General features: G+C 41.9%; 2 protein-coding genes across 3 annotated transcripts; one reads left to right on the forward strand and one right to left on the reverse strand.

Annotated features, from left to right (window-relative positions):
- Window positions 1-1,770: 1,770 nt before the first annotated feature.
- On the reverse strand, window positions 1,771-7,625 carry phospho2 (phosphatase, orphan 2). 2 transcript variants are annotated; one of them, XM_080729912.1, is made up of 5 exons: window positions 7,589-7,625; window positions 6,639-6,719; window positions 4,832-4,926; window positions 3,634-3,797; window positions 1,771-2,630 (listed from the first exon to the last, which is right to left on the reverse strand). In XM_080729912.1, the coding sequence occupies exons 2-5, from the start codon at window positions 6,707-6,709 to the stop codon at window positions 2,232-2,234; spliced, it is 729 nt and encodes a 242-aa protein (XP_080586038.1). In that variant the 5' UTR covers window positions 6,710-6,719; window positions 7,589-7,625; the 3' UTR covers window positions 1,771-2,231. The 2 variants fall into 2 exon arrangements, with proteins under 2 accessions (XP_080586038.1, XP_080586039.1); XM_080729913.1 differs by lacking the exon at window positions 6,639-6,719 and having other exon boundaries at window positions 7,589-7,604.
- A 407-nt stretch (window positions 7,626-8,032) lies between these two features.
- Window positions 8,033-22,736, forward strand: syap1 (synapse associated protein 1). The gene is made up of 9 exons (XM_080729241.1): window positions 8,033-8,339; window positions 9,917-10,035; window positions 11,150-11,216; window positions 13,163-13,236; window positions 15,392-15,531; window positions 17,641-17,780; window positions 19,553-19,602; window positions 20,507-20,666; window positions 21,314-22,736. Exons 1-9 carry the CDS (start codon window positions 8,138-8,140, stop codon window positions 21,442-21,444), a joined length of 1,083 nt encoding a protein of 360 aa, XP_080585367.1. The 5' UTR covers window positions 8,033-8,137; the 3' UTR covers window positions 21,445-22,736.
- Window positions 22,737-26,582: the final 3,846 nt, after the last annotated feature.

A 26,582-nucleotide genomic window follows, 5' to 3' on the forward strand; every position in this document is an offset into this window, starting at 1 on the left:
GGGTAGCAAAGTGAGAGTTAAAGCAGTCCTTCTCAAACTTTTTCACGTCAAGGGCCCCCAGAATGATATGGATTTGGCCATGGACCCACAATCTGAAAAGGATTTTGTGCCAGTGACGCCCAGAAGAGAAGCGACATGTTTTGAGCTTGTAGATGCTGCTACCTTTGGTACTTTTGACTCTGAAAAGTGACAGTTTTAAAATGTGTCTTTGTCGGATTTCCACCCTGCAGAGACAATATCAAACCGATTTAAACTCGTCTCTAAAAGTAGAGCATGCATCGGCCATAACAGTGACCTATGAAGTGGTTCATATTGATACCTGGCAAGATATAAATTAGTAGGCTAAGTTAAAGGTTGATACTGTATTGAAGTGGATTGTTTTATGTACAGAGTTTTTCTCATTGTATAATCTCAGAGTACACCAGTGTGACACATAAAAAAAGAAAAAGAAAAGAAAAACAGGAAATGTTTATGTTGTGAAGCAAGGACCCAGTCCTTGTGTCCTGGACAAAAGCCTATTGTAAAGCAATTTGTCATATCAAATAATTTGATATTACATTAGACACTATATAATCCTAGACTACTGAAGCACTACTGTATGTGTTTACCTTTCTTACTGTAAGTCGCTCTGGATAAAGAGCGTCTAATATAATGATTATTTTTAATTGTAACAATGTCCTGTTACAATTGTTTCACATTTCAATTGTCCAACGTGTTGTGTTTTGCTCACTTAATTAAGTCGATTTGGCCCTGCAGTAAAAAAGAAAAACTAAACAAAAAACTGCCCACCCCTGTCCTAAAGTTATAGTACTTTTACTGTTGTGGTGATTTTGGAAGCAAGTTGTAATAGTGTTGTACACACACTACAATTTAACACCATGTGGTACACTGTGGAGTGGATTTGCTCTGCATTCATCACTTCGCTTCATAGTTCACCCTTGTAGGCCCACACCAATGCCTGGCCTTTAAAGCTCCAATGTGTACGTTTTATCATGTCCTACTCGGGATTCAAACCTCCTTAGTGGGAGGGACAGAAACATGCTACTGCTCCAGCAAGAGGTAATCCCCTCTAACTTCAGGCAGCACTACTTGTCAACCAGTAAGTGCAGTATTGTCCAAAACAACACATTATCATGTCTCAATGTAAGAGAAGGGAGGCTCTCCAACCACTGAAGATGCAATAGTTACAGAATATTGTATTAATATTCTCTACTACATCCATCATACTGTACCTGTTTGATTTGCTGATTCGCATAAAGTGTAAAGCTCTCAAGAGACTCATTTTGTATCCTGGTAGGATTCCCAAATACCGTTGTGTCTACACATTCTCACGAGACAAGACTCTTGGCTCAGTTTTCAAATGTTTCCGCCTAGCAGTCTGTATGTACATCAAAAGCGCTGTATAGAAATTAAAGCACATACCCCAGATATTTCTACTTAACAGAAATGAAAATTCTGAAATATGTTAAAAGAGATTTTAAAACGTTGTCTGGCTTGAGAGAGTGCCAACTTATTTAATTATGAATATTTAATGGATCAGACGTAGTCTAGTGAAGTGCTTTTGAACATTTAACTGAACTCTGTAGTCTCCAACCTCCCTGTCTGCTCACCTGAATCCAATCAGTTCTTTGATACTCTGCAATGTTTGAATTCACAACCGTGTGTATTTCTCTTTATGAATCATAAGGAATTTCTTAGAGACAAACAAGCCATTTGGACATATTTACTTTAAACAAACGTACCTCATTGGGTAAAAGTGCACACGATGAAAATGAACATGGTATTTGTGTTATGACTGTAAAGTCAATGTCAAGTAGTGTCCAACAGAAACTGTCCAAACCAGTGGTCCCCAAACGGTTGTGCCGTCTAAGTCTAAGTGTGACAACCATTATTATTATTACAATATACTGTATACAACCATACAAAAAGTTAAACATTTTAATTCATCGGTAAGCCTACTTTGAGCACACACATTTCCCAAAAAAGAGACAAATACTATACCCTGATTTTTTTTTTGTAACTTTCAACCTGGTGTCCCTTCATTTGAACAAATACAAAAAAAAAACGGTTATTATTAATAATAAAAATAGACAATATAAAAGCTCACAAGCCAATCTACAAGCTCACAATGCGACACATTGTGAGCTTGTATATCTGCTATTTTCCCTATGAACACAGGTGTGCCTTGGGCAATGGGCGCCAAAACGTTTTGAAAACCACCGGTCCAAAAACTATGCACCGACGCTCGTCTTCAGTTCGTGCAGAATCTCGGAGCCGCTGCTCCAGGTGACCACTCTGGCCTTTAGGGACACCACGTCGTCGTCTTTCAGTTTGCCCAGCAGTTTCTCCAGGGTGAAGCCCTTCCTGGGCATCACCACGTCGCTTCCCCTGAGACAGGAGGTCGGGCAGAGGTCGTTGCCGCCGTCGCCCACGTAGAACATCCGCCGGTACTCCGCGCCGCGCTCGGCCTGCTCCGACAGGTAGACCTCCAGGACCTTCCTCTTGCACAGGTTGACGGGGCAGCGGGTGCAGTCGTGCAGGTGGTGGCGCTGCACCTCCATGTAGCCGCGCTCGTCGAACCTCGCCGGGTTGGTGAAGACCCGGTCGACGGCCGACTGGACGCCCGCGGCCTGGAGGTAGGGTTGTCACAGTTAAGACGTAAGCGCCTAAACGCAATTATTTGAAAGAATCACGATCATCTTTGTACATAATTGTCATAATGATCATTTACATTGAAACTAATTTAAAAATAGTGGAAATAGCTGATCTACAAACTGAAAATGTGGCATTTCGACTATCTCCGGCTATTTCAACTATTCAAGGATGAATTTATGTGTTATATCTGCAGTGTGCACCTTTTGTTTACGAACCTTAAAAGCCACACAGAAATTAGTACACAGAAATCATAATCTTCGATGACAGAAACATAATGAAATCCGTCCATCCACCCATCTTCAACCGCTTGGAATCGAGTCGCGTGGGTAACAGTTCCAACTGAGATTTCCAGAGTTCCTTATCCTGAGCAACTTCATCCACTCCCTCCGGGAGTATACAGAGGCGTTCCCAGGCCAGTGTGGAGATATAATCCTTCCATCTGGTCTTTGGTCTGCCACGGGGGTCTCCCAGAGGGACGTGCATCGAGGACCTTCCTAGGAAGATGCACGGGAGGCATCCGTACTAGATGCCTGAACCACCTAAACTTTCTCCTTTCCAAGCGTAGGAGCAGCAGTTCTACTATGATGGGTGGCCTGCGTCGTGCGTCAGCTACGCACTTTATTGTGAAAGGACGCATTCATGTCACTGTTGCTGAGTACACAGGACGCAGTTGCTAAATTGACAACAGATTTCATGTTCAAAATAATTTGCTTGCAGTAAAAGAAACATTTAAAAAATCCACAGACACCACCATTGTTCATGGCTGTATCCTTCTTTAACCCAAGTTATAAACAATAAAATCAAAATGTGGGGGCTGGAAGAGACACTAGGAAGACCAAAAAACAAGAAAAAAAATGAGAAATTTGAAATTCATGGTGGGGCCCCTTTAAACTCCTTCACCTGGGGTAAATCGTTAATCGCAATTGTTTGAGCAACAATTCATCATCAAGTAAAATGTCACAATCGTGACAGCCCTACCTGGAGGATCCAGTCGATGAAGATGGTGTTGGAGTCTGAGATGACGATGCAGTCGATGGTGCTCTTGTGCTCAGATATGAAGGTCAACAGTTCGGTCATCCCGTCCGTGAAAGGGATGGTCTCCATCACACTGCGGACACTGGCTGGACTGACGGCCTGGTCTCCTGCATGGATAAAGACAGCATAGGCAGGGCTGTCACCATTACAACGTTTATGTTGACCATTAGTTGTCATACAAATAATTGTGATCAATGATTTTAGAAGATTGAACGTGAATAAGAATTACATTTATGTTTGCCTTTCAGGCTTTGCAAAAAAAATAATTGCACAGGGCAGATATGACAAATAACTTAATAGACAAAGAAATGACTGACATCTACTGTAACTATTGCATTCTGCATGCTGTCATCACTGATACTACACAGGTTCACCGCCATGGTAACTGTTGGTCTGCATGCTGACATCACGTCATACTCTGACTTCATAGTACTGACATCACAGACTGGCCTGGACACGGAACACCATGTATGGGCATAAAGATCTGCCCAAAGGGCACTCCAACATTACTTCTGAGACTCCTACATTCAATACCTCAGATACTGTGCACACCCCACAGGACTAGTATTTATAAAAAATAATGTTATAGTTGTAGATCTGCAGAAATTGCAGATAGGATAGGATAATCCTTTACCACATGACCCCACTTATAATTTGTTGATCGGGGTCCCCCAAGGGTCGGTACTTGACCTCCTGCTTTTCCCCCCTCAACACCAAATGTCTTTGTGGAAAATGGCTGCAGCTACAGTATAAGCCACAGTAGAAGCTCATGCATTCATAAGACTCATTAACCGAGATCATAGCACTCACAGTGCGAGCTTGTAGATCTGCAATTTTTTGAAAAATCATGCCTTCTAAATCTTTCTTCTAAATCAGTGGTTCTCAAACTTGGACCCCCACAATTACATGTATTTGGCCGCGGACAACCATCTTAAAATATGATGTTCCAGGGACCCCCCAGAAGCAAATATTTGAGTAACAAAAACATACATTCAAAAAATCTAGATAAAAGAAAAAATAGCAGATCTACAAGCTCACGCAGCGCGGCACTCGGTGCTTGTATATCTGCTATTTTTCAATAGCTAAAGTATAAAATAATTCCAGGTCTTAATAAGTTAAAACAGCATAACAAAATGCTCACCTATGTAGGACATTACTCTGCCCATGTATGCTGTCCACTGGCCTTTTTGATAGGATTTTGTCAGTGAATCAGGAAGGGATTGATCTGGGAGACACCTAGCGAGAAGCAACACAAATAGGATGATAATGTTAGAAACTAATGGACAATGGTTTCTTCAGGAACAAAGTAGTGCTGTGGTTCGCACACCTTTTAATTAAAACAAACTCCCATAACTCTGAGAGTGTACAAATGTACACTCTCAGGAACCCTGAGGGTCCCTGGAGGGCCTGGACCAAACTTTGAGAACCACTGTACAGTAGGGCAGTGGCAGTGGTTCTCAACCTTTTCAGGCCGCGACCCCCAAAATAATCATATTTGAACTGCACATTAAAGATAATCTTCTCGGGACCCCCCAAAATAATGTGGGGACCCCCCCTGGGGGTCCCGACCCACAGGTTGAGAACCACTGCAGTAGGGCATTCACAGAATCTTCGAATATTCAATTATCGAATTGTTGAATATCAAAGTCACTATTCGACATTGTTCACAGAAGTCGAATATTCGCTTATTTTTTTATTTTATTTCTTTCTCTCTTTTATATATATATATATATATGTGTGTCAATGACCCTGGTGGATGAATTTGTTAATGCTCTATACTGATCGTCACGTTTCGTCTCCGGGAACTAATTACCAGTGGGAAAAACAGCGGCCAGCCGGCAAAATCGATGTCATGATGGAGGAAGAGCCAGCTAATTCAACTGTCACTACTAGACCGAGAATTGCTTGTTTTTATTGGATGAAAAAAAAATATATATATATTTCCTGTTGAATATTCGACTATTCGAAATTCGAATACTTTGAGGTTGAATAATTCAAATACTAAAAATCACTATTCGTGAATGCTCTACTGTACAGTATCAACTTAAGCAAGATTGAGTACAGTAAACCAGGTGTTCTCCAAAAACACATTATGGGTAGAACATCCATGTATGTATTCTCACAAATATCTTAAGAATCAAGACTACCGGTATATTGTTTTGTTTGCTTGTGATTGGGGCAAGATTTAAGACTTATTTAATTACTTTATTAGCAGAATATCAGAATATCAAGTGCTTGCCCGTTGATTTATTGTGATAAAAGAACAAGAACACCGCCATAAGTAAGTCGGAGAGTCTATCCCTGTTTCTTAATGCGCTAGACCCCTGGGAGATGGATTGCTGAGGTGCAGTGCAACAGCTACGATCAGCTCCCAGTACTACTTACTGCACGACTTGCTGTTCTCATACACAGCACAGGACCGAACCTGTGCCGGTAATGTGGTACAAAGGCAAGTGCTCTACCGACTGAGCAACCCTACCCGGACACACAAGAGAACATAAGCATCATCATCTCCTTCAAACAACCCTGCCAAAATTGGGATGAATATATTTGGATTACTGCATTAGTTACTAATTAACTAATGTTAATTGTTCTCCATTGAGACCCTGCATTTTATTTTTCAGTTTTATTTTAACTAATTCTATTTTTAATTGTATTCAGTTATTTTTCCAAGACACTTTACTGCTCCCCAGGTGCTGTATTAATGGCATCCACTGCAATAGTTATGATGTGTTAAATGAAGGGGATGAACTCTATATGCAAATACCCCAACAATTAAAGGACACCGTATTTCTGTTCTGTCCTTTTGTGTCTTAATTAATTGTGTAATGTTTTCTGTAATGAGCTCAGTTTGAATTGCCTTTGTTGTTGAAATGTGCTATTACAAATAAAAACACTCACTATCACTGTATCATTCTAATAAAACATATAGTGAGCTGAATAATCACCTAATCACCCAGGTGTCACTGTTGTCATTGACCACAGTGTAGTCAAAATCAAACACGACCAGGGTCTTCATCGCTCTTCACCTGGAACAAAAGAAACAGCTTCAGCCGCTAGACCACTGCTTCTCAAAGGTTGCAGGTCAGATAATGCTTTACTTCTATATAAGGGTCCATTTGGTTCCTAACCATCAGTCAGGGGTCCTTGAGGGAGTTCCAGGGGGTGCCCCAGCTAAATAGATAGATAGGAACCAAATGGACCCATATAAGGGTATGTAATTTATGGTTATGGGTATGTAACTCAAGAGAGTGTACAAATAGAACCATGGTTCCATCTCTGAGTTAAATTAACATTGATTTTACAATAGTTGGGGTCTCAGAGATAGAAATACCATTAAATGGGGGGTCCGTAGACTAATGCATGTCAAACTGGGGGTCCTTGAAATTAAAATGGTTGAGAATCAATGCTAGAGCCGTAGAATTCTTCTATCATGGGGGTCCCTGGCTGGCATATGTTTTCAAATGGGGGTCCACGGGCTAACATGAAAAAGTTTGAGAAGCACTGCCCTATAGGATCCCCTTCAGGGACCCCTGGGGTCCCTACCCTGGACCCCACTTTGAGAACCACTGCACTGAGCTCCATGCACAATCATCAAAACAATAGATTTTCTAATCAAATGGTCATGGACAGAAACTTCATTCACTCCGACCACGCAAAAGAGCAGATCTATACAAGCTAGCAACAGTTATTCTGGACCATCGATCGACACCGTCATACTACACAGTATAAACCATCTGTCAAAGAAAGCTCAACTATTCATGTTAGCCTCCCATTAACGTCTAACAACAGCTTCACTGCTGACATCTGTGGCGACAGAAACTCAGTCAGCAAACAGCCAAACACCATTGTAACATCATATTATTTAGCAGAAAATAATTATAATGTGTAAATGTACCCTGAGTGTGTGTAGCTGCTGCCAACAGGGTTCTTTCTTCTTTTTGGCTCGGTGGGCTTCATGAAAATAACACAACAAAAACACATGTAGCTCATCACTGCCACCTGCGGACGGAATCTGAAAACAGCACGCAATTCATTTATATTTATATTAAACTATTATAATATACACCAGTGGATCCCAATATTTTTAGCTCAAGAACCAAAAGAGAAATTAGACGTTTGTCCCGGGACCCAAAAAGCTTCGCTCCGCGTTGTGAGCTTGTAGATCGGCTATTTTCACTACTTCATTTTCATGGCAGACACACAGAGGAATCATTTTCAAAACGAGGAAAGCTTTACATCAAAACCAACACTAGATGGCGATGATAACTCATAAGATCAGCACATCATAAGGCAAATGCAAAAAGCTAAGAAGAAGACCGTGACTTCCTGGTTACGTCACATCTAGAGAAACATCGAATGTACGGATCCTTTTTTCTAGCTATTTTTTAACATTTTATCATCATTTCATCGAAATTCTAAAGAACATAAACGGTTGCTTGTCAGGATGCTGAAGGGCTGGGGGGCGTGGCTGGGCCTGGACAACAACAAGACAGCAGAGAAGGACAGTGTCTCTGTGTCTGCTGGGGAAGAACAACAACACACAGCAGAGCAGGAGGAGGAGAAGATTGTTCAGACACAGAATGAAGTAAACAAACAGCAAGCTGCTGATCCAGAGTCAGATCCCAGACAGGAGAAGGGACTGAGTGGTGAGAAACTCCCCTTTCATAACTGATCTAGAAGCAGATCCAGACAGGAGAAAGGAAAAACCAGGAAAACCCCTTTTATGACTGATTTACAACCATATAATTCCGAACAGAAGAAAGGACTGAGTGGTAGGAAAATCAATTGTATAACTGAGCTAGAACGGTCGTTCTCAAACTTAGACCCCTACGGCGGTCCATTTGGTTCCATTTGTACACTGTCAAAGTTACAGACTTGTAAGGGTCAATTTAGACCCCATAAAGGAACCTGGAGAGTCCCTGAAATCCACTTTGAGAACCACTGATCTAGGAAGCAGATCTCAGACAGAAGAAGAAGAAACAAAAAACACGTTTATGACTGATTTACAATCATAATTTCTAACAGAAGAAAGGGCTGAGTGGTATGAAACCCCTTTTGTAACTGCCCTTTTTTCATTTGTGAGTTAATTTGGTTCCATTTGTACACTCTCAGAGTTCTGTGCACACTTGTACTTTGTGTTATTTGAGAGGGGCAGTCTATTAATGGACAAGGCTTTCCCAAGACAGTACAGTATTGTACAGTACTCTCAGGAGTCTAGTGAGTATTCACAAACAGTGCAACAGGATATGAACTTGGACCTATATTTTAGAATGGTTATATCAAGGAAACTTGGTCCCAGTCTGTTCCTGTCTTCCTAGTACAGTACAGCCATTCACAAAAATACTTACACTGTAAATGAAAACTAGTTGTTTTATTTGTGTTATTTATCATCCTTGCCTATGAAAACCATTGTATAACTCTGTACCCTCTCAGAGTTAAATTCTCATAGCTAATTTGACGGTGTGCTCATTATTCATTATTCACTATAGCAACTAGATATGAACTTGGTCCTACAGTAGGATAGAAAAAATGCTGACAAGAAATAAACGTTGGCCCAATCTGTCTCATAGCAATGCAAATTAAACTGAACATGTATACAAATTGAACCTAGAATGATTTAATGTTGCATCATCTGTCACCAAATGTGTGTTTGTGTGTATTTTAAGGTTAAATGTATGATGATGTTAAAGTTGTTTTCTCCTACACTGTGACTGTTGCAAATGGATGGCTCTTTGGTCAATGTATTATAATTAAATTGTGATATTATTGGCATTAGTAGTCTTTTCATGTTTTTTAAATTCTATTATTTTCCTTCACCCACTTAGTTATTATAGTATTATTATTATATAGGTATTATATATTAGTAGCCTATTTAGGAAGTAACTGATGTGTAAATGTGAAAATAATATTTATTTTGTGGAAGCACCAATACATATTCTGATATTTTATATTGTCATTGCCCAGCCCTATCTAGCCTCGTACACCACCCCCGTTCGGGAAATCACGTTTGCAAAACTTTGCATTTGATTTCAGAAGAATGCAAATGCAATTTCCGGAACGTTTCTATTTCTGTTCTTTCTCCAGAAGGAGCCTGTATATATGAAAAAATAAATAAATCATGTCCCACTCTTATTTGCTCCTGTGTAGACCTGTGATGTGACAATCAAGTTGATTCCGATTTGGACTACTAGATATGAACACTAACTAACTCTTCTATTTGCAGACTACATCTTCACATTTGCCTCCTCTGCCTCCAAGAAGATCTCTGAGTCTGTGGCTGGGACTGCTCAGACCATCAAGAAGAGTGTGGAGGAAGGAAAGATCGACGGCATCATCGACAAGGCATGTTTATTTTTAAAATGACTTCCGATAAAGGGTGCGACAGTTAATCGATTAATACAAAATAAAATAAAAAGATGAAATCTCTCCCTATTTTGACCATGTCATTATAGGCAGAAAAGCGTTAAAAATGTTCAGATCTACAGATCTACAAATGATGCAATGCACTGTGAGGTTGTAGATATGCTATTGTAACTATTTTTGCACGTTTCTGTACTGGAATAATTGTGGGAAAAAGGTGCTAGATTATTTGATAAATCACAAGTAATCGATTGAATAATGTTTAATAAAATAAATAATCGATAGTTGCAGCCCCACTTCCAATAAAATGGAAAGATCAACAGCACTCATTTGAGGCCAGAGCCTTCCTCCGTGTGCCCTGTCCATTTGTTGCTTGCTGCCCATGCCTGTCTAATAAAATAACTTAACAGGAAGCAACTGTGTTATTTTAGATTTTTTAACGATGTATACAGTAGAGCACACTGGTCCTCAAAGTGGGTGCATTTAGAAGACATTTTAGAATTGGCCTGAGGTATAAATTGGTTAAGTGAGTGCTGGTGATCTTTTTGTGTTATTGGAACTCTTTGTGGACCGTGCACCCTGTAAGAGACTATTGTTTGAGTTCAAGTGCTCGCATTCCTTTTGAAGTAATATTCTTAAAAGTCTTGTCTGGCAACACATGGAACATGATGCCGGTGGAACAGTTGGAATGTGACTGAACTGCCTAGAGGTTGTTTTCAACCTCAAGATACCTCAACATAGATATGCCTGTGTTTCTGTATTTGTTAATGAACTAATATGCCTATGTAGACCTTGGGTGGGAGGTGGTCGTTGTCGGTAGCACATCAATTCTAAATATATGATATCTCTTTAGCTTGGCACCTTGTTCAGAACATGATAGAATCAAAGGCACATCATTAAAACAATATAAACATAATCGCAGTCACGCAGTGAGATATTACTCTTCTGCTAACAGAAGATTTAACCTTTTTCAAAGCACAGCACTCTCTGATGGGGTGTTCAATTAATAGAGCTGTATATAATAATCTGGACAGTGAATAGAATCCTCGCTCAACTTCATTGCAATGAAAGTGTGTGTTTGTGTTTGTGTGATCAGACTTTCCTGGGAGATTTCCAAAAGGAACAAGAGAAGTTTGTCCAGGAAAATAAATCTAAGAAATCAGGTAAGAATGAAGGCAGACAGGACAAATGTCCTAATGCTTTAGTGTTCTTCTGGTCGCTTAACCACCTTCACCTGCATGTCCATGAGTTTAAAAATTATATAATCTTCAAACTCACAACACGTTGCATTGTGAACATGCCGCAATGCCACACGTTCTGAGCTTTATGACAGTGAGCATCTAAGACAGCTATATCTCACACATTATTCTGTTCATTTGAATGGAATCACCATGGCCATTTGAAAGCAGATTTGAACTGTAAACACAGCACCTTCATATCCACCTGTTTCTGCGAGAATTTACTGTACTGTAGCATTATCTGTGGGACACTTCCGGAGAACAGTTTACAGTTTAGGCATTTAGCAGACGCTTTTAATCCAAAGCGATTTACAATAAGCAGATAATACATCACTATAATAAACAAGATGACATGTCAGAACATCAACAACAATATAATAAATGCATATGAATATCAATCTAAAAAAGCAATATAATCAGTAAAGAAGAAAAAAAGGATTCTAAAAAATGGTCATTGAGTGTTTCAGTAGTGCTATGGGTTTAGGTAGAGTCTGAAAAGGTGAGTCTTCAGTCCACGGCGAAAGCTAGCAAGTGAGTCCGTTGTTCTAAGTGCGACAGGGAGTTTATTCCACAGCTTGGGGGACAGGAGGGCAAACTGTCTCGGACGAGTGGATTTTTGTCCTGGGGCTTTTAGCGAGTTCTGTCAGCATCCCTGTGTTGGCTGATCTAAGTGAACGGGTGTAGGGGTTGATCAGGTTTTGGAGGTATGGAGGAGCCATACCTTTGGCTGCTTTGAAGGTCAGCATCAGTGTTTTGTATTCAGTGCAGGCCGCAACCGGGAGCCAGTGGAGTGAGTGGAGAAGGGGGGAGACATGTGAGAACTTAGGCTGGTTGAAGACCAGTCGTGCCGCGGCATTTTGGATCAGTTGGAGAGGTTTAAGTGCACATGCCGGGAGACCAGTGAGGAGAGAGTTACACAGCAGATATACAAGCTCACGTCGCGTCGCAGATGCAACCGTTGTGAGCTTGTAGATCATTCTCGGCTGTGACGCCGGAAACTGACGCACAACTTCTGCACAATGCACGACGGGACGTGGGAAAGTTGTGGATACTGTATGTGTTTCCAGTTCAAGCATGCTGCTGCTGAGCCAATCAAATGAAGCTATGATAAACTGACCCGGAACAAGAAATGTTCATAAGTTCAATTTCTAGAACTGTGGTTCTCGACCTGTGGGTCGGGACCCCCAGGGGGGTCCCCAAATTATTTTGGGGGGGTCCCCATATGATTAGCTTAATGTGCAACATTGTTTTCTCACTCAACAGTAAACAAACCAACATGCAGTTTAAGTCTATAGAGGGTATCTGCACATTTCCAAAGTGACAATTAAAGGACTTTTTAATACCTCTAAAATACAAATTATCAAATATTAGAGGCAGAAATTGTGAAAATAGCCGACCTACATGCTCACAACGCCTCGCAACGCGAGGCGTTGTGAGCATGTAGATCTGCTATTTTCACAGTGTTAAACAAAATGTAATGCCTCAACTCCTCCAACTCCAAGTAGTGCTCGTCGGGGATGGGGTCGCCAGTTCAAATGTGATTATTTTGGGGGTCACGGCCTGAAAAAGTTGAGAACCTCTGTTCTAGAAAAAATAACTACAGTAATGCACGGAGCCTGTTCAGCTCTGACAGTATCTGGCCTTACCACAACTAGGTCTTTATTCCTCATTCCCCAAAGGAGAATACTCTATGACCTGCAGAAACCTAATAGTTTGTGTGTGTGTGTGTGTGTGTGTGTGTGTGTGTGTGTGTGTGTGTGTGTGTGTGTGTGTGTGTGTGTGTGTGTGTGTGTGTGTGTGTGTGTGTGTGTGTGTGTGTGTGTGTGTGTGTGTGTGTGTGTGTGTGTGTGTGTGTGTGTGTGTGTGTGCAGACTCGGCAGTGCCTCCCTGGGTTGGTTACAATGAGGAGGAGACCATTCAGCAACAGATCCTGGCTCTGTCTGCTGTGAGTAGTTCATATCGTCTCTGTCGGCAGAAACCTCTCTTCTCCATATTCTAACTTTTTCGTTTTTGTGTCATATAATGTCCTACTTGATCGTACCACAGTATCACTCAAAAGTAGCAAATCTGCAGATCACTTTGCGTCACATTTCGAGCTTGTAGATGTTAGATTTGAATCCTGAAAAGTAAAGATTTTGGACATATGAGCTTTCCACCCAACAGAGATAATATACTTTATAATTGTGTCAACTGCTGTGCCTGTGGAACTGTGCTGTATAAGGCAGTGGTTTCAAACCTTTTAACTCAAGACCTGGAAGAGGAATGTTACGTCTGCCCGGGCCCAAACTAGTGAAAATAGACGATTTACAAGCTATTTTCACTACTTCTTAGATTTGTTTTTTTATTTTATTAATGAAATTCATTCGAAAAAATAATTACAAAAAGAGGATGAAGTATATTTACTTGCAACCCATAGAAATGGGACCACGCTGGACCCAACAATAGGTCCTTACCCACTGTTTGAGCTGACCAGACTGTTGGTAGGCAGAAAAAACACAGGGCGTGTGTGTGTGTGTGTGTGTGTGTGTGCGTGCGTGTTTGCGTGCACTGCCCTTTCTGGCCTGTCCACAAAGCACCTTCTGTCTTGATGTTGCCAGGCAACCAGATACGCACCTGTCACTCACTTCCAGGCCCCTATCACACAGGTGTTGTCTCTGGAGCAGAGTATAATTTACAATTTAGCCATTTAGCAGACACTCTTTATCCAGAGTGACTTACAGTAAGCAAGGTAAACACATACATACTGTGGAGAGACAGGTTGTGCCTCAGTAAGATAGGATCATAGGTAAACCAAGAACCTACAGTAGCATCAGTCTAAACAATAGAGGGTATGCGCATGCAAAAAGTGAATGGCAAATCGAGTGGCAAAGTGAGTTTAATGTTGTTTAATGCTATCAGACACTAGGCGTTCCCGCATAACTTTCAGGTATGATGATGATGTCACACGCTTACCCTCTATATAAAATCTAAATATAATAATCTTTATATAGTTTCAATGTAGGTTTAAACTATAGGATACCAGGTAATCAATTGGGAACCAAGCATCTGTCTAAATTAAGATGCTATCTAAATTCCAGTTTAACCTTTTGCATAGGACTGCATGGATGTCAAGGCTCGGTCAAGAAGAGGTGTGTTCCCCTGCCCCTTCTTTGTATATACTGTTTGTTTTAGACTTACTGTTTTCTTTTTCTTTACATATCTACTGCATAGTACTGTGTTCTATCTGTCTGTCATTCAATGTTATATGAGATACTTAACTCATTCTGTGCCTATCCCGAACATGTTCGGGATATGTTCAATCCAAAACAATTTTTTTTTTAATTAATTGACTTACCCTGAGCTGCTTGTAGAGTCGTGGGTGGTCCTGGCTCGTCCTACGCTAGCCAGCTAGCCATTTTACATGGTCCGACGATATATTCCATTAAAAATGGTTTAAAATACATTTTTGAGACCCCCAATGTTCACCGAATGTTCAGCGCCGCTTCCGGAACGTAGTCCAGTGTGCCTATCCCGAACATGTTCGGGATTTTTAATGAAATGAATAAAATGATCCGAGGCCTTCTGAAGCCTGAGCCTAAATTTAAAATCCAGTGGTCCAAATCCTGGGGAAGCCATGCCGGCCGTGAGCCGCGAACGTAGCCGCGAATCGCCGCCGAATCCAATGAAAAACCACATCTTTGGAGGCCCATATCTCTGGATTGTGTTTTTAGGGATGTGGCGCGAGGTTTATTTACGGCGAAATCGCCGAAAAATGATCTTTAAAATGACAAAATGGGAATAGCTATTCTGTTAGCATTATCATCCGGGACCTTTCCATGACGTGCACGAACGTGAGCACGCGCGTCACTGCAACGTGAGTCCCCGGATGCTGATGCGCTCGCCTATGGGAGAAAGCCTGGCATTCTTTGGCGCCATCTAGGGGCTGGCACTGGTAGGGTTAAATGGTTTCCTGTGGAAATAAGCTTAGTCTTTTCATGGATCTCCTTTTAGTAGACCTTGTACCAGTGAACTGTACCGTCATGAAACTGTACCTTTTCCTATGCAAACTTCTAATAAAGTCTTCAATCAATCAATCAATGTTGTGTTGTGTTGAATTGCAGGACAGGAGGAACTTCCTGCGTGATCCTCCTGCAGGTGTCCAGTTCCACTTTGACCTGGAGCAGATGTATCCCCTGGCTGCCGTGATGCTGGAAGAAGATGAACTGCTCAACCGCATGCGCTTCGACCTCGTTCCCAAACAGTCAGTCCTCCAGCACAACTCTCTCTCTCTGTGTGTTTGTGTGTGCGTGCGTGCGTGCAATTCATACATCGTTCCTGTTGAGCAAAAATATCTTATCTCCATATTTTACATGCTCACACAAAGCATCAAGAGTCCAAGAGTACGTTTGGCATCGATGGGGCCAACAGTGCCAGAGATAGAGTAGGGGCAAAAGTGTGACGTGACCGACAGACAGACAGCCGGTGGAGCTTTTCATAGTAACTTGTGACCTGACACTCGCGAAAAAATATTTAAAATAATTAATTAATTTCCTGCTATCCCCGTCGAAACCAGAGATTTCCCGCTGTACCGCGCTGCCATGCCCATAGATCCCGGAAATTTAATTAGCTTTAATCAAGGCTGTATTAACCATTGGGCCGGTAGGGCCACTGCCAGGGGCCCTTGGCTCTCACGGGCCCTTGGGGGAACTGGGCTGCCTGGTCATTGACAACTTACTAAAATTAAATGTATATGTTCATTCAAAATCAAATGTGTGGGCCCCTCCTCCTCTGTCTACAGGTGCTTTCTTGGCCCACAGATGATCATCATGGCTTAAAATCCGAGCTGGGTAGTATGCGTCGGGAGGGAGGGGGGGTTATGGTGGGGGGTGGGGGGGGGGGGCCCTAAAAAATGATAGGCCAGGGGCCCTCGCAGGGGTTAATCCGTCCATGGCTTTAATCATTATGAAACAATTAAAAGTATGATCGCTGTATATAGCCGATTCGGACTCTTTTGGCCCGCCTCCTAACTGTATCCGGCCGTATTTCCGGTTTGGACCGGATCTAGGTTTCCCTATCCGGTCTGAGGCCCAATCGTAGCTCCGATCCCATAGGTTTGCATTGTAAACAAGGAAGCTGCCTGCACGGCAATAACATGGTCTTTTTTCACGCGGATTCTTTTATTTGAAAGCTGTTTGATTCTTTTACCCGCCTGGCATATGATCTGTGCACATATCGTCTGCTATGTGCCCTCGCAGGAACATAGCGCACAGCTCGGCGTTTTACATGAGTTTTTCTGTAAACAGTGGCAGATACAGCCTGACAACGGATATTTATTTTTCCAATGGGATTGTTTTTTTCGAAAGCTGTGGTCCGGTCTGCAACGCTGGTACATGTTACATGCACAGATCGTGCATCTATCTAGGTCGTCCTCATATGATCTGTGCACATATCGTCTGCTATGTGCCCTCGCAGGAACATAGCATGATGCGTGCCCACGTTAAAAGGTAAGGACAATTTGGCTGTTGCTGAGTTCAGGCTTTGTTTAAAATGGCAGAGAAAAAGTTAAGGGAATCGAACACAATTAAAGTTCTACATTATAATTATGGAAACTAGGCCTTTGGATAAAAGGATGCTTTACGAAGGGATTTAAAACAGTGATTTATCAGGCTGAGGTCCTCAGGCAGGTCGTTCCAGAGTGGAGAAGCCCTGACAGCAAAGACACACAGTCACCATTTTATCTTCAGCCTGGACTCAGGAACAACCAGCAGGTTTCTGCCTGAGGAGCTCAGGCTGCACACAGGCTTATAAGCCACTAATAACTCTCAGATGTAATTAGGGGGCCAGGCCATGAAGTTCCTTCAAATTAATTAGCTTGGGCGCTCGGGGTAAAAGTACCTGTCCGCCATCGCAGAGTCTAGATGCTCGAATCCATTGTGGTTTATCCGGCTATATCAGTGGTTCCAGGACGTTTTAGCTCAAGAGTAAAAAAAGGGAATATTTATTTGCAGCCCATAAAGATAAGTCTGCGTCCAGTGGACTATATGCATACAATTTGCCGTGTTAGGAGGCGGGAAGCCTGCCGGAGAGGGGGAGGTTTGATCTATGTCTCTGTGCTAGCAACTCCTACGTAACACCCCCTGCCTGTCAGCAGGGGGAAATCTTCACTGGCAGGTGAGACAGTAGGGCATAGACAATGGCAACACATGGTATGGGGAGGGTTAATTGACATAATGTCTAAAATCGTAAAAACAAAATATTGGCTACTCTAGATCATTAGCTTGAGTATACAGTATCTAAATGCAGTGTGTTTGTATGTGTACTGCTGCACACACATAAAGTATGCTCTCTCATGTGTCTCTGTGTGCTACAGTGTGAAGGAGGATGTGTTCTGGAGGAACTATTTCTACCGGGTGTCTCTGATCAAGCAGTCAGCCCAGCTCACCGCTCTGGCTGCCCAGCAACAGCTGCACACCGATGGACAGGACAGAGAACAGGATGTGCCTCTCCCAGGTCTGCATTTTAATACAATGGATTAAACATGCTACTGCTACTAGCCCAGGGGTCTTCAATGTTTTCAGGCCAAGGACCCCTTAGCTGAGAGAGAGATGAAGCAGGGACCCCCTCTAGATATTGTATAAATGTGTGATGCAGATGTTTATCGATTTCATAGATAGTTTGACAGTACTGTCATCAGTATGTGTTGGATTTGTGTTAACTCATACAGTGCCTATCCCGAACTAGTTCGGGATATTCGGGATCAAAAACAATTTTTTATTTGCTATTTTACTTACCCCGAGCTGCTTGGAGCAACGTGGGTGGTCCCGGCTCGCCCAGCGCTAGCCAACGAGCTACGCTAGATGCTCCGACGATTTATTCCATTGAAAATGGTTTAAAATAAAGTTTAGACCCCCCCCCCAATGTTCACCCAATGTTCATTGTAGGCGGCGCGACGTATTCCAGGGTGCCTATCCCGAACTAGTCCGGGATATTTAATGAAATGGAATAAAATGATAAGAGGCCTTCTGAAGCCTGGCCTGGTTTTTCTAGCTACTAGCCGAAAGCTAACAACGTCCCGGCCGGACGTTATTTGCGAACGAAATCGCCAATCTCCGCCTAATCCAATGAAAGACCAATCTTTGAAGGCTTATATCTCTGGATTGTGTCTTTAGGGAAGCGGCGCGAGGTTTATTTACGGCGAAATCGCCCAAAAATGATCTTTTAGATGACAAAATGGGAATAGCCATTCTGTTAGCATTATCATCCGGGACATTTCCATGACGTGCATGAACGTGAGCACGTGAGGTCCTGGAAGGTGAGGTCCTGGAAGCTAAAGCGCTCGCCTATGAGAGATGCGCTGGCATTCTATGGCCCCTAGAGGGCGCTGGCACTCAATGAGTTAATATGTATTTTCAGACATTTAACCACTTAAATCGTTGATACTTTGTAAACTTGACCTTTCACTCTGTACTTGATCTTCTCTTTTTTACCTCAACACCAAACCTATTTGCCAAAAATAGCCGATCTACAAGCTCTCAACGCCTCGCTCGCTTGTAGATAGGCTATTTTTGGCTAAAGTTCTCCTCAGAATATGGATGCGAGGGTTCAAGTTATTAAATTAAAAGAATTATCCTATCACACAAGGATTTGGCCAGGTGGATCCCCTGTAGTAACTCTGAGGACCCCCTAGGGGTCCCCCCTGTTGAAGACCCCTGTACTAGCCTATCTACCATGTTTTCTATGGAAGCACGTTGTTGCCCAGCCAAAATAGCTAGATAGATAGGCTATTTGCTGTTATTAGTTTATGTTTAGAGCATTTGAAGTGGTCAGACTAGCAATATGTCCATAAGAAATCCTAATGGTCTCGGATGTTTCATAAAGCCTCAATCTGTGATTTCTTCACCTGGCATGGCAGTATGTAGAACAGCAGGGTTAGGGTTATTCAAACATCATCATTTTATTAGTAAAACATCATAAATGTACATACTGTAAATGTGTTAATTGTTTAGGTGTGGGCCCCTATGGGGGGCTCCTCTCATACTGTTTCACAAATCACACATTAGGACTTGGCCATACAAAGTTTATCAGCCGTGACATTTTATCTTGCTTGAATACTACTACTACTACTACTACTACTACTACAGATGATGATGATGATGATCGTTATGATTATTATGATTTCTGATTATTATTTTTATTATGATATCATTAGACAAACACCTCTGGTGCCTCAAACTAGGCCGACCTACAGTATAAAACTAACAGCAGTCTGTTTTATCATGCAGAAAACGTCAGACCAAAAACCCCACCTGTTTCCATCAGTGACCTGCAGAAGGTAAGAGTAATTAGGTATCCAACTCATTAATTACAGGAATATACTGTAACTGAATACTTACGCAGCGCAACCTGCAACTAGAGTAGATCATCTACATCAGGGGTTCTCAAACCTTTTTAGGCTGTGACCCCCCCAAATAAACATATTTGAACTGGGGACCCCCACCCTGACAAGCATTTGGAATTGTAGGTATTACATTTAATGTGACTCGGTTCCACAGATAAATATTGTGAAAATAGCAGATCTACATGTCATGCAACGCCTTGCAACGCAAGCCGTTGTGAGCATGTAGATCGGCTATTTTCAAATGTTCGCCTCTTGCTTACTTAATATTTGACAGTTTGGCCATTTTGGTATTAAAACGGTCTTGAAAGTCGTTAAATTGTCACTGTGTGTTGGTTTGTTTACCATTGAGTGAGAAAAAAAAATACATTAAGCTAATTATCTGGGGACCTTACAAAATAATTTGGGGACTCCCGACCCCGAGAACCACTGATCTACATCATTGGTTTGTGACCCCCACGTGACCCCCACTTATCCATTTATATGTTGGTTTTTCAAATGTTTTCAAAAGTATTCTTGAGAGCAACGTTTAGTTGTACTGTAATTGACAGTGTGTTTGTTTACATGGCTGTCATTTTGGATACAGCATAAAATCCAAGCAGCGGCACAGAACGCAGACAGGTGCTCTGAGCTTTTGATTAGACAGAGGTCTGTTATTGAGCAGAGCAGTCATTATCCAGAAAAAAAAACACACACACACAGCTGAATTCAGCCATTGACCAGTCAGAATCCAGCATTCAACCAAGCCGTGTAATAATTGGATATAAACATAACAAAAGGTACTGTTATTATTTTCCACACGGGTTGCATTCACAGCATTGCGTTGTTGTTGTCCTCTCAGCCACCTCAGGAGGAAGACGAGGAGATGTCCACCAGCCCCGGGGTGTCAGAGTTTGTGAGCGACGCCTTTGACTCGACGTCCATCGACCAGGACGACTTTAGGAAGGAGATGGAACAGCTGGTTCTGGACAAAAAGGAGAGCAGCCCCCCGACTCCTGATGGTCAGAGTCCTTACTTTACTAAGGCTTAGGGTACTGTTTACCTAACAGCGGGGCTTGTTTTCATAGACCTGTTCGCTTGTTTCACTCACAGAATCTTTCAAATGTGGCAACACTCTCAGCCCAGTCGAAAATAAACAAAAGCATTTTAGCGCTAGCTTTGCTTTGGAGTTGAGCGATTGGTATAGGAGTTGAGAGTTGAGATTGAGAATATGGTATTTAGTTCAAATGTGCGAAGGGAAAATGTCTCTGGCTTATTTAGGCTTGGTTCTGCAGCAGTAGCAGACTAGAGGTCCACTCTACATGAGTATTTACCCCCCTCAATTCTACCGACACCTAGCAAAGACGGCAAACGACTGAATATGTTCTGTTCTTCATCGACACCGACGGGTTCCGACAACGCTATCGACGGCAATCGTCTCTTGCCGACAAGCTGCCGACGGCAGCAGACGCTTTCCGTCTTCATCCGTCGTCGAATCGCGGCCGAATCTGTGCGGTGAAGAGGCGGCTTAAAACTCTATTTGCAAAATGGGGAAAGTGACAATCCCAATTTTGTCATTATTATTTATCTGTTGTATACATTATCATATCTAAGCTTAGACCTTGTTTTTCTCAAACATTCTGACAACACTGCTTCTCTGCCCTCTCAGAGGAACCGGCAGACTGGGAGAAGGAGCTCCAGCAGGAGCTCCAGGAGTACGAGGTGGTGACGGAGGCGGACAACAAGGACGACCAGTGGGACCAGGAGATCGAGAAGATGCTACAGGCCGACGACAGCTAGACGTCCTTCACTCCACTTCACCGCCTTCTCCGCAACAAACACTCAGCAGGCCCTATAACGTATGACCAGAAGAGAGGGGAGAGGAGAGGAGGTTTGGTATTTTCCCTCATGTATGATTATGACCTGTTGTACTTTTATCCATGCTCTACAGCAGAAAATAATACAAGTAAATAAGCATAGATAAAGAGGGTAGAAGGTTTGGGACACGTGTTATGACCAGTGTTGATACAGTTTGGTTGAGTGTTGTCCTTTTGGGTCTGGGCGATATGGACAAAATCAAATGTCACTATATTTTTGGCCAGATATTTCGATATTGATATTGTGACGATAATATTGTCTTGTGACAATAATTATATTTTCAAGAATAGCTACAGGAAGACAACAAAATAACACTTACTGTATGCCATGTCAATATATCATATAAAATCCCAGATGATATCAAGTCTCATATTACGAACATTATAGATATTGTTAGGGACCGAAGATATACAGTGATAATTTTTTCTGTCCTTGCTCAAAACTATGCTAAAGTATAGTACAGGGAGCTGCAGATGAAGACATGTTTTCCAAGCTACGGGCCACAAAACATAGGTAAATCCATGCAAGAAGTACCTTTCTTTGTACCTGCAACACGTGATGTCAATTACCTTTCCCTATTCGCACTTATCAATTATATTGCCCAGCCCTTAATATCCTTTATTTCTCCCTATGGCAGTGTTTCTCAAATCAGGGTTCCTTGGGGGGGTTCCAAATGGACCCTTACAGATCTGTAACTCAGAGAGTGTACAGATCAAATCACCTTATGAGTCCATTTGATTCAATTTGTACAAGCCTTGAAATTGAAAACAAATTTGAGAGAACCACTGCACTTTAGTTTCCATCAGACCGTTGTACTAAAGAGGGGAGCCTGCAGATGGCGCTTTAGTACAAGTCCCAGATGTTCTACTCTGGTAGAGGGGGCCTGTTTGAATTCATAGATTGATGACTTGGAAACGTATCTTTATTTCAACTACTGGTGGTGATTTGTACAGTTAAGACTGACAAAACATAGAGCTATGTGTATGTAAATAAAGAGGATTGTGACACTGCACAATATTGCATACTTCGCCATAAATTGCATAGACTGTCCTTTTAAAAAACTGTTATTTGAATGATTCCTGATAGTGTGTCTACTGCGTATGTGAGGTTTTCTGCTATGCAGCCGTTCTAGTTTCTTTCTGTAGCTGAAATGCTTCTTCTGTTTGATACTTTCTCTTAATAAATATTCCTTTCTTATTATGGACATAATTCTACCATTGCTTTGTGAGTCAAGTTTATGCACACAGGGGGATCTAGTTGCTGTCGGGCAGAAACCTCTTATCTCCATATTCTATCATTTCTGAGCGGTGCAAACCGCTCCTATAAGTGGCTGTGCGTGTGTCCGTAGCCTTTTTCATCAGCGTTTTGCCATAGTAAAATGTGTGTGCGTAGCATCATGTTTGTCTAGTGATGTTATATGTCGTATGTCTGTAGCCTTTTTCCTCAGCGTTTTGCCATTGCAAAATGTGTGTGTGTAGCATAGCCTGTACATCCTAGACTTAAATCCTAGTCTGAAGATGTTATGCAAGCACGACCACCGCTCACTTCACATATTCACATATATGTTATCATCTTATGGTTGATAACATATTCAACTCGAGTGACAATGATTCAAAGTGAATGGAGCTTAGGTTATTGCTGTGTGGATTTCTTGACACTTGAGGATAGACTAGAGCAGGGTTTCTCAAAGTGGGTGCTGAGGCACCCTATAGGGTGCCATGACACAAGTCCAGGGGTGCCTCCGAATGCTTTGATAATATTTGGAATTCATCAGTTTATCCACTTAGACCCTGACCCTCTAGTCTACACTCTTTTCCAATCTACACAAAATCTCTTTTGGTGAATGTTCCCTCCAGAATAGGGATGCTGGGGTTCAAGTCGTTAAAGTTATTTTCAGTCTGTCCTAATGGAAAATGGTTATCCTTATGACATCGTGGGACAGATGAACATATTTTGATATTTACGTGCCGTACCGTAACATGACATACCTGTAAACGATAATAATTCAGGGGTGCTGTGGATGAAAAAGTTATTTACAGGGGTGACCTGAGCAAAAAAAAAAAAAAAAAGACTGGATCAGAGAAGGATTTTTGGGGAGGTATTTGCTTTTGGTCATCACCTCCATAGACATATAAAGGTAGACGCCTATATTCTCTATACGTATTCTTATCTACTGTATGTAACCACTATTCTTGGGTAGCTCGTACAGAAAAGGATTTCACCCACTCACATCTTCAAACGTGTGCTGAGAGAGAGAAGCCAGGCAATCGTCCAGCACTTTGTGGAAAGTCACCCATGCAGACAGATGTCCAGCTCATCACTGCCCAAGAAGCATTGCTTGTCAGGAACAGAGATGGAGATGGAATCCCACTGCTTCTCTAACTCTGTCAGAACTCAGTTGTCCCTCCACACACCTGCCAATAGCATGGCTAAGAATGAGCAACGATGCTGAGATCCACCAAAGCCTGTTTGCCAGACAACTTTATTGGTCACAACAACAAAAAGGGACAAAGAAAACACACAACTATCTCTACTCTGCAAGGGGGAAGATAACAAGGAACTTGGTGGAGAGAAAAGCACAATTTGTACCTCCTGCTGTAGAATTTAATGAGTCTATTGGGGACATCACAGAAGCTACAGTACGTCTGCGTTCACACCAATACATGTACAGTTTGTAACTGATTAAATGATACAGGACGTTGCAGAACAAACAAACCTGTATAGTATACAGTGTATACAATATAGAAACATGGACAAGTCAGTAAACACAGCTGCCAAAGAAAATTAACAGGCCCTGGGTATGTACAGTAATGCTCATGGGATTACAGAATGCCCAATATACAGAGATGGAGACAAAGTTTATGATGTGATATCCTGAGATCAATTTCTGAAATTGTGCAATCAAGATAACCTCAACGTGTCTGATGATGCAAGAAAGATCAAGTCTGGAAGGTCAGGTCATGTGGTTACAAGAGCTATACGAGAACAATTTCTTCGAGGAGCCAATCAAGACACTGGGGAGGCGTAACCTGGCGGGATCCAGACCATAGACCCCGCCCACCCGAGTGGACTGCACTTCAGTCTGATAATTAGGCTAGCCTACCCTAATAATCTGACCATGAACATTAAATAATATAAAGTTGATTATACCACCAGGTTAAGTGATGTCATACCTAGAATTTTCCCCTGGAAGAAGTAGGCCCACTTCCCCCACACCTGCGCGAGACAAACAAGACAGAAAGCTTGTTTGACTGCTCCATCACATTTTGGAAGTAAAATAATAAAAGAAACGTATATTGTAACTTTCCACCTCTTGGAAATTGAATACAGTACAGTGAAGCTGCTAAAAGACATAGACTAGTACTGTAGGCCTATGTGTGTGAGTCTGACAGGTGGCAGCAGCTAGGTGCTGAAAGGCTTTCTGTACTGTAGAGTTTAAGTGAGAAACAACATTAACTCTGGTGTCCCTATTTTGACCATGTAATTATAAGTGAAAAGTAGGCCTATGTTAACAATCCTTCTAACTTTTCAAAAACAGCCAAAGTGTTTATTGTTTACATGGTGAAAGCTTTGTGAATGTGGAAATGGTTACAAAGGCAAAGAGCTGGACACCTGATGAGTGATAACTAGAAAGGGACACTCAGTGGAGCGCATGCAGTATCTCTGCCAGACCGGGTGGCCTGGCCATATGGTGGTGATGTCTGTCTAATTGCCCAAATCTGGAATAGGATATATGCACAGCAGCCATATTGGAACAGGTACCAATTATACTAACTCTTGTGTCTTGTAACTAAGGCTCTGTTCCATTCTGGACAAACAGAGTCAGGGTGCTGCTATTGTGCATGTTCTTCTCACTGGAAACACAGGCTGCTACACCAGTGGGTCTCATTAGCCCCTTTTCCACAGACTTTCCAGAACCTGAACCTATTTTTTATTTGTTTCCATCTGGTTTTGTTTCCACATGGAACCCCTTACGGGTACATTTGATTCCATTTTGTACCCTCTCAGAGTTATGGGGGTCCTTGAAATCCAAACGTTTGAGAACCACTGTGCTGCACAGACCCGTGAAGGAAGTAAGGAAGAGGCCCAATTTCTTTCCAATTTGATATAAAAAAATTACTCAGGGATTGAGTTCTTTGGCCTGCTGGCAGTATGAACGAAACATTTGACTGACCAACTTGTTCATTCTGTTGACCTCTCTTCTAGCCTTCTAACATGTTTTCTGCTGCATTTTTGGTGTGCATTCTGCACTGCCATCTAGTGGCCAAATCATTGTAATGCTCAGTAATGTATTTTCCAGGCTACACCTTTTCATAAATGGAACTGTGAAGTGCAAGATCAAAATAGATTAAAGCACAGGTTTGACTAAGTATGTCATATATTTATTTCACATATGAAGTATGTTCTATTACTATATCTTCAATCAAAAGGAGTGAAAACACAAAAAGGGGTGTCCATGGGTATATGAAAATTGAGGATTTTACTGCATATAGCCTACTGATCAACTTTGAGGACTGACACTCCAAAGGTTACTGTAAGTCTAAATCATGCAATGTATTGCATGTTATTGAATTGGCTAAATGAATAGAGTATGACGGCAAAATAAGCGTATATGCACACAGTACGTTGGATTAGGTGAGCAAATATGTTGTGATGTGATCGATCTGTCACCTCCAAAGTTAGAGACCTCCTTAACGTTAAGACTATGAATGCCTTCTAAATCAGTAGTTCTCACACTTTCAAGATTATTAAAACATGTTCCAAATTAGCAGATGTAAAGCTCGCAGCTTAGATCTGCCATCTTTTTTTATAGCCAACGCTAAAATAAGCAGAGATCTGCTTTTATTTCTAGAATTGTTTTGGACTTTTCTGCCTTTAATTGATAGTGTACAGTGGAGATGGACAGGAAACAGGGAGAAAGAAGGGAGAGACATGCAGCAAAGATCGTTGGGAACAGGACTCGAACCTGTGATGCATTGCATGGCTACATTAGAGCCTTGTGTCTGGATTGCTAGGCCACCATTCCGGGCCAAGCAGAACCCTGCTTAATACCATAGAGA

Source organism: Nannobrachium achirus, assembly GCF_963921795.1.
Source record: "Nannobrachium achirus genome assembly, chromosome: 7".
Lineage (NCBI taxonomy): Eukaryota > Metazoa > Chordata > Actinopteri > Myctophiformes > Myctophidae > Nannobrachium > Nannobrachium achirus.